Source organism: Sander lucioperca, chromosome 18 (assembly GCF_008315115.2).
Source record: "Sander lucioperca isolate FBNREF2018 chromosome 18, SLUC_FBN_1.2, whole genome shotgun sequence".
NCBI classification, from domain to species: Eukaryota; Metazoa; Chordata; class Actinopteri; order Perciformes; family Percidae; genus Sander; species Sander lucioperca.
Window position 1 is genome coordinate 25,336,758 of NC_050190.1, and position 8,853 is coordinate 25,345,610.

The window sequence follows — 8,853 nt, forward strand, 5'->3', positions numbered from 1 at the left end:
GGACTGTTAAGACAGACAGGGGAAAAACAAGTAGGCTACAGGTTAAAGGGGTTTTATTTAAATAAAACAGGTTTAATATGCAGAATATAACTTCTTTATAAAGTTGTTGTTTTTAATGTATTAATGTTGGTTGTTTAAAGTCGTAATGTTACACACTCCGGTACAGTAGGTGGCGGCATGTCTCTTAAAAGTTGGTTTATAGCCCGCAAATAAAACTAAAGAAGACTAAGAACCGCGGCAGTTAATGACATAGATGTATTATATTAACGGTTAATGGCCAACCATGAATGTATAATAATGTCACCAACCCATAGACTGTAAAAATAAGGACCAACCCCAGAATATTTGGCAATGTGAAGGCAGCAGCGCATTTCCTATTCGCCACAGGATTGCAAATGCACGGGGAAGGCATGACCCGCCCTACTCTCCCTCTGATTGGCTCGTCACCTGCTCTTGTTGGGTTGGTTAGGTTTAGGCAAAAGGAGTAGGATTGGTTAGGGTTAGGGTAAGAATTTACGGGTAAGCCAATCAGAGGCAGAGTAAGGCAAAGTAGGGCGGGACATGCCTTCCCCTCCCTGGAAAATATTCGCTTCCTGCCCCCTGCTCTCTGGACTCACTCGCCATTTTGTTATAGTTGAGTATCACTTAGACGGCTCAGTTGAAGTTGCAGCATACCAACGACGTAAACATCACAACCGGAGACGGAGAAGAAAAGAATCGGTGAGAATGTAATTTAACAAACTGTCTTAACTGTATATGTTTTAAAATAGCTAACCGTGGAGTTCGTATGTTCTGAACAGAGAAGTCTTTGTAGCTAACGTCTTGTAGCTAACGTTAAGCTAACTGTAGTCGACCTCGAGGCGAGCTAACCACCCTTATGGACGCACCGAGAAATAAGCGAAATTATTTCTTTTTAAGCGGAGTAAAGAAAAGTCTGCTTTAGCTTAATATTAGACGGCTATATACGGATGGTATTTTTTAATCTTTCAACTTTTAATTTATATTTTCAGTGACACATTAATTTAAGGTGCGATTGAGGCAGTTGAACGTTAGCTAACTTAGCAACGGTATTACCATCTATGACGGTATCACCGTGAATCCTCGTAGTAAAGGACTTGCAGGCTAAAGTAGGGCCTATATGATTGTTTCAACCGAGATAACTCAGTTCCTAAGAATTGTCATTTTAATTGGCTAACGTTAGCTAGATGTATAAAAATACTAGTTGATGGACTAAGTTAACGTTAGTCTTAAAGTGTAGAATTAACTTAATGGTCTTTTTTTGCAAGCTGTGGTGCTGTTGAATTGGATTGCGTGCTACTGAGATGTTTTAAGACACTAGTTAACGTTAAGGTGAATAGGGATTTTAACTAATACATATCACCACACGGCTTTCCAGTTGATTACTAAGATTGAGACTTTTTTTATATTAAGTTTTCTGAAATGTTATGTTTAAATTTTGCAAACGATGCATTATCTTAAAAAAATGTGCTAATTTGCATAATGTTACATGTCCAGAACAGAAATCTGACTGTCGGATAAAGTCAGGTTCATTTTGTTGAAATATTAGATTCAAATTTTACACAGGGAGTTTTGGACGTCTTTCATATCACTCCATAAATCAGGAAAGACTGCCAACAGCCATTAATACAATTTTCACCACGTTTTTAGGTTAAAAAAAATAAGCTTGGTGTGATAACACAATATTAGAAATATCTGAGTGTAATGTAAGACGGTTTGCCTGAGATCACGGTACAACCTTCAAAATGAACATAGATGTTAAATTTAACTCCTTTAAAAACCGGTCCATGAAATAAAAAAAAATAACCATGAAGTTATAAACTGTTTATAGGGCGTTTTTTATTACATTGCTTTAAGTTTAGCCAGGTGCAACTTAACCTAATAACGGAGAGGAGTATGCATTTTAGGGATGATTAGTTTCAGTTTTGTGAGATCATGGGGACATTTTGAAAGTAAACTACTATAGTGAAACTGGTTTGGCCAGATCAGGCTTATGTGTCTTGTTGATCTTGTTCAGGTTTGCTCAGTTTCACTAGAGTCGTTTTTCAATCTAGTCCTGGCTTAATGTTACACAATTTGGACCTTTTGTTTAATGAATTACACAACTTCAGAAGTCTTGAACACAGGATCTTGTCTGTATTTGTCATCACTAAAAGATCGGTTACTAATTAACCTTGAACTTGTACATACTGCGAAATATCTGTAATTAACTTTTGGATAAGGGAAATCATCTATACTGTCGTACTGAGCTTCAAATATTAAACTATTTTTACTCTACTTTTCCTACTACTCAGGTTTAATGTTTACCCGGTCTTGTTTTCCCTTCTCAGCAGATAACAATGAGTGGTTGTCGTGTCTTCATCGGCCGCTTGAGCCCGCACGCCAGAGAGAGAGATGTGGAGAAGTTTTTCAAGGGATATGGACGGATTCGGGAAATCAACTTGAAGAATGGATTTGGCTTTGTGGTGAGTGTGCCTGACCACTTTGTGTGAATTACGAGTTCTGATCCTGTTTTTGTGTTTTAAATAACCTTTTTTTTGTTTCAACTCTTCTCAGGAGTTTGATGACCACAGAGATGCAGATGATGCTGTGTACGAGTTGAACGGCAAAGAATTGTGCAGTGAAAGGTAAAAATCGAATCTTACGTGGCTTCTTTGTTCTGGACCACTTACTCTTGGCATGTTCACACAGACTAAATGGTGGGTCTGTAACCAAAATGAAGTACAGCATCTGATTTCAATCACTGTAATACTTTGGGTTTATACTATGTTTGTAGCTCCTTTTTAACTTTTTTTTTTTGAGGAGCATGCAAGCCTTGTCTACTCGCACCATGACTCACTTCTTCATTTGGGAGGACAGCATTTAGTCATACCAGTGGTTCTTACACATCTAAAAAAAAAATAATAATAATGTACCCTAGTAAGTAAGCCAAGTACCTCCAAACAGCGCAAAATATTTTTGGTAGAAAAAAACCTATATAAGAAGGTACAATACAGCGCTGTGCCTGTTCAGGCTAAACAACAACCATGTAACTGAAAAACACTTGCATGCTAGCTTACATTTCAAATGTTTAGAATCCATAACTAAACTCATAATTATTTTAGGAATTATGCATAATATAATCTCAGGTACCCCCTGCAGTACTCCTAAGTACCCCTAGAGGTACTAGTATACTGCAGTTTCCTTGATGCACCATATTCTGTTGCAGTAATTTCTCTGCAACAAAACGTTGCACATTGAATCAGTGACTGAATCGTTGGGTCTACTGACTTAGTTTGACCTATTTTATCCAGATAGATTTACTTAAATGCAGGGCTTACAACTGCTCGTTTTACAGTAAAATCACCAGCATGTGTGCCGTCGGATGCTTAAGTTTCAGCATTGAGTCTCGAGATGACATCACTACAGACATTCTGTTACCTGTAAAGCAGGAGTCTGTTGATGCATTTTGTTATCTGTCGTCAGCCCGCACAGAATTAATAACTACATCGCTGTGTATGTATATCATGGACCTACCTGGCAACCTACATTTCCTCCTTCATAGACATATTGGGACCATTTAGTTTGTTATTCATCTGATTGTGTTATCCAAAGGAATTCTCGCTCTTCTTTTCAGGGTCACTATTGAGCACGCTCGCTCCAGAAGAGGAAGAGGTGGCGGCCCTGGAGGAATGGGACGTTCCAGTGGCGGAGGCTTTGGTGGCGGCGGAGGCGGCAGTGGTGGCGGTGGCGGTGGCTATCGCCAATCTCGCAGCAGTGGATCCAGGTATATTTGCCCTAAAATGAGTTTTCTCAAACCTTAACTAACTAGTAACTGACTTCCACTTGTGACTTTTTGTCAAATTTCCAGTACAGTAAAACCAGTATTACAGATTTCTTCCCCTTTTGTGAATATTTCAGTCTCTAAAATATTTTCACATCATGTGAAATCTTGGTATAGAACTGTCATGAGAAAACATTGTTTAGTTGTTGCTTTATCATATGTCCAGTCAAATAAAGTAGCAGGCTTGTATTGGCCATTATATATTTCTTAGTAATCGAATGTATTAAATGTCACAAAGTTCATCTTCTGTTGCCCATATGAATAGACTCATCTTATGGTTCTGATCAGTCATGCTGATTTGTAAAGTGAAGATGTGTATCTTCTTTTATTTTATCTAGTTGTGCCAAAGTCACAGTGCAGTGAACTGTGACTGCTAGGTCAGTGTGTTTTGTCCAAGTACACAACTAGTAAAAATGAGTTAGAACGTAAGAAGGACTTATGCTCATTAATGTGGCAGGAAATGCACCTACAAAAAGGTGTATGACGTAATCAAGATAAAAATCATCTTGATTTATGGGAATCGGTTGTTCCTCCTCTGAATCAAATATTGACACAGCTCTGAAAATGTTGTATTAAAGTCTTCTTTTTGGTTTGTGTTGACTGGACAGGTATGGCCCTCCTGTACGGACGGACCACAGGCTTATAGTGGAGAACCTTTCTTCACGAATCAGCTGGCAGGTAAGAGATTACTAAACTTTCTTATTCATCTTATCTGACAAACTCTTTTTTTTTTTTTTATAAGAAAAAAAAAAAAATTCTATATCCCTGTAAGTACATGTTTTTTTTTTTTATTTGTTTTTTTTTTTTTTTTTTAAATGAAGCAGCATTCATTCGATCAAGCTGGGTCAATTTGTCTCTAGTCAGATTACAAAAAAACTAAAAGTTAATCGGCCAATTACAATAGAAAGCCCCCAGTGTTTTTACTTTCTCTACCTACTTTATTTTGCAGACATCATGTTACAGCTGCAGATAAGCATTCTCACCAAAAACATTTAACTGTTTTTTTTTTTAAAAACAGCTTCTCTGATATGGTTTCCTTTTTATATCAGAGGTGTATGCACCCCTCCATGGAGGTGTCAGAAGTGTGTAGCGCCCTCTCCTGGTTGTTTTTCTGAATAGTGTCCATTTGGTGCCTCTCCTTACACGCAGTTGCCGCCGGTCTAAAGTCTTGGCTGGGCCCCGTAGCGGGTGAAAGTGGTCTAGCGCAGGATACGGTAGCCTTAGGAGGTCCGTAGCCACAGTCTGGAGGTTCTGTGGGCAGGCACCCCCGACTGCTGTAACCCCCCTCAAATCCACGGTCCCTACACTCTCCCGTTTGGGTCTTTTTCTGTTGCTGATGGAGCTGGGGGGGTGTTGAGTCGGGCGCACACCCCTCCCCCTACTTGCTCTCTGGTGGTTCCTTACTTGTGGAGGCCGGATGCTGAGTCAAGGCCGAGGTCGTTTCTCAAGGGCTTAACACTGCATTGGTTCCCATTTGCTATTTGGACAAGTGGCTCTATGCTTATATCTTCCTGGGTATGGAGCGGTAAGTAGCATAAAACTCATGTGATTGGGTTTGTTTAGGGTCGGGTGGTAAAGGGGTGTAGATTTACAGTCTCTCTCAAATGGGAAGGAGGCAGTTTTACAATGTAAACACTAGGACTTTTAAGCCAAATCATCTTGTAGGTCATATAAACCAAAACTTTGTCCACTTACCCAGAGTACTACTGTCCTCCTACCACCAATAAATACACAGGTTCATCTCACATACTCAGACACAAAATCCAATATTAACGCAACAATGCATCAAGTTTTAGACTTGAATACATTAAAGCCCTTACTGCTGTGTTAACCTGTCAGGCGTCAATCTATGGAGTTGAGTATGTTTTCTTTGCTGATGCAAAATCATGGAGCCAATTAATGGGGCTTTAAAACTGTTTCAGTAAAGGCAACACTTGTCCACACAAAGCATTTTCAGTGGCTCTTTTGTTTACATGCCCTCCACTGAAATGGGAGATTATCACAGAGTGACAAAAGTCAGCATTAGATAACCCAAGTTTCAGTGTGTGCTGGTTTCTTGCTGCCTGCTCATTTCTCTCCCCCCAGGTCTTAAAAGGCTCTCACTGGCACCCCATTTTTTTGTTCTATGTCACTAATCCTACATTATGCTTTGAAACAGGACCTGAAAGACCTAATGAGAAAAGCAGGTGAAGTTACCTTTGTGGACGCCCACAGGCCCAACAAAAATGAAGGGTGAGTTTCTCTTCAGTTAGTCAAACTCCAATGGTGTTCGTCTTCAGATTTGGTCCTAATCAAAGTTTCTGCTTTTATACAGAGTGGTTGAGTTTGCATCCCGCAGTGACATGAAGAATGCCATCTCCAAGCTTGATGGGTCAGAGCTGAATGGACGCAAGATTAAGATCTTTGAGGACAGCAGAAGGTGAGTTATTTTCTCACAATTTTTCTTGAAGACTTGTGTTAAAGCTGTGCTTGCTCTTCTGTGGCCCCCAATAGTAGCAGGTGAAAAAGTATGTAATTATGTAGAAACCTGTAACATCAGTTAACGGACCATTCATCAAATTTTGGGGAATATTTTAAAGATTTATTTAGAAATATACATCTATTGTAACTTTGCCCAATGTTCAACTTGTTTGCTCTATAGCTTACATTCTTTAATTGCTTATTGTGTACTGAGTTTTTCCCACCAGTGATCAAACAAGACATGATTTGGGACAACTGTGCAGATGTGTCAATCCCAGACTCTGTTTACATAAAGACCCTGCCCAGTGCAGTTTGAAGTTTGCCATGTTTTTTATATATATATATATATATATATATATATATATTAAAAAAAATAAAAATAAATTACTTCTCTCTTCCAACAGTCACAGCAAGAGCCGCTCCCGCAGCTACTCCCGCTCAAGGAGTCGTTCCAGAAGTCGCAACCGGTCCAGGAGCCGATCCAGGTCTGTAAGTCGCACCCCCGAGAAGAAGACATCAGGAGGGGGCAGGGCCGCAGGCAGATCCCCCTCCAGGTCCAAATCTCGCTCCAAATCTCGCTCCAAGTCTCGCTCCAAGTCTCGCTCCAAGTCCCGCTCCAGGTCTCGCTCCCGTTCACCTGCTCCTGCTCAGAACAAACAGTCCCGCTCCCGGTCTCGCTCTCGTTCCCGCTCTCGTTCACGTTCCCGCTCCGCCTCTGCAGACAGCAAACACTGAGATTGGTACACCTGTCGGCCATAAAATAGACTGATAGTTGCTCACCACAGGCCTGTAAGGTGGCATGTGATTTATTTTTTATTTTTATTTTTTTTCTGTTTCTTTTTGTTGCAGGGGAGGAAATCACCTTTTTACATGGCTTTTTTTTTTTTTTTTAAATAACCTCTTCAGTCATTAATGTGACCACATTGGCTTTGATTTCTTTGTTTTTGTTAGTTTGGATGTGCTTCCACAGGAAAAATACTTTGATGTTCCTATTACTTAATGATTTCCCTCTTTTAAAATCCCCTTTATATTTTGATGAAATACTGAGTGACGGATACAATTTTGATTAGTGATGATACTCAATCCTGCAGCCTGTCCTAGCTGTCTGCCATGTTATGATTCCATCCACTCCCCTGTGCTTTGTCCGAGTGTTCACAGCAGTTCAAGGTTCGGTGGGAATGGCATTCATTCCCCAAAATGTTTATAGGTAGGTTTTTGTTTGTAACGTGAGCTCCTGGCATTGCCATGAAACTGTGACTCTGCTTCTGATGATCTACCAGGTTGCATTCACCGCCCTGATGTGTGAACATAAAAATGCAAACATCTCAGTTGGTGGTTTATTTCATCTTTCTTGTGTAATGATGTTGGAATCTAGCATTAATTTCGTTCAACACTGCTGTATCAGGGTCTCGTGTTGGTAATGTATCTTCTTTGCTTTTCTAATTTACTTTATCTCCAGCCTCGGCCTGTAGGTTTTTGTGGGTCTGAACATGAGTGTCAGTTTCAGCAGGAAGCAATGTCTCTAAATAACTTAATTAATTTGATACTAATAAAACACTCACTGCATATTGTCATTTAATTTTTTAGTAATGTCCAGAAAGAACAGACTTTTTTTAACATACATTTTGTGAATGTGGGTCTAGAGACTCGTACGTATTTAAGTCTCTGCAGTTCAACTGAATAAAGCTTTCACAAACTGTTCAATCTGTCAGCCAGTGTTGATTCTGTCCTGTGATTATTACTGCACAAAAGTTGAACTCCAAATGCAAACCCAAATAAAACTTGATTTCTATACTGTCAGTTTTCTTTAATAATATGAATAAGTCTTTTTTTTTTTTTTTTTTAAAAGATATTTAACAAGATTTTATTTTAGTTATTTCTAATATAAAAATGAAGATGCCTGTGGTTTACAGAATATTCTCTTTATTAAATTTAAAGGCTGATGGGGTATAAATATTTAGTGGATATTAACAGATATAAAAAGTTAAATGACAAACACCAACTACACACCCATCACAGCGCACAGAATTATTTATTCACCAACATGTTAGATAAAACAACTTGAAGTACACTAATGTTGAATAGATTATAAAACCGCCAATGCAGGATATAAAGACATTTATAGTTCTACTTCACTACATTTTAAAGGGAAATATTGTACTTTGTACTCATACATTTATTTGACAGCCTTTGCTACTAGTTATAATTAAGATCTTGCACACAAAACACTAAGAATTTATGAAATATGCTTTGTCATGAAATAAACTATATATACAAGTAGATATATTAAAATAGAGCTAAAACAGATTAATCGATTAGATGATTGACAGAAAATAAATTGGCAACTATTTTGGTAGTTTGTTACATTTTCTGCAAGTATGTATTCCTGATTATACTTGCTTGCTTTTACTTGTAACCGAGTATTTTCACAGTGTGGTATTATAACTTTTTGGCCTTTGTTAGATAGGATAGCTGAAGACAGGAGGGGGGATGACATGCAGCAAAGAACCGCGGGTCGGACTCGAACCACAGCGGAAAGGACTGAGCCTTGG

At 38.9% G+C, this 8,853-nt stretch overlaps 1 protein-coding gene across 3 annotated transcripts; it reads left to right on the top strand.

Annotated features, from left to right (window-relative positions):
- Positions 1 to 450: 450 nt before the first annotated feature.
- On the top strand, positions 451 to 8,002 carry srsf5a (serine and arginine rich splicing factor 5a). Of its 3 annotated transcripts, none has more exons than XM_031309884.2 (8): positions 451 to 720; positions 2,349 to 2,483; positions 2,575 to 2,645; positions 3,635 to 3,784; positions 4,441 to 4,519; positions 6,000 to 6,073; positions 6,156 to 6,260; positions 6,706 to 8,002. In XM_031309884.2, the coding sequence occupies exons 1-8, from the start codon at positions 562 to 564 to the stop codon at positions 7,034 to 7,036; spliced, it is 1,104 nt and encodes a 367-aa protein (XP_031165744.1). In that variant the 5' UTR covers positions 451 to 561; the 3' UTR covers positions 7,037 to 8,002. The 3 variants fall into 3 exon arrangements, with proteins under 3 accessions (XP_031165744.1, XP_031165746.1, XP_031165745.1); XM_031309886.2 differs by having other exon boundaries at positions 4,450 to 4,519; XM_031309885.2 differs by having other exon boundaries at positions 455 to 720; positions 2,352 to 2,483.
- Positions 8,003 to 8,853: the final 851 nt, after the last annotated feature.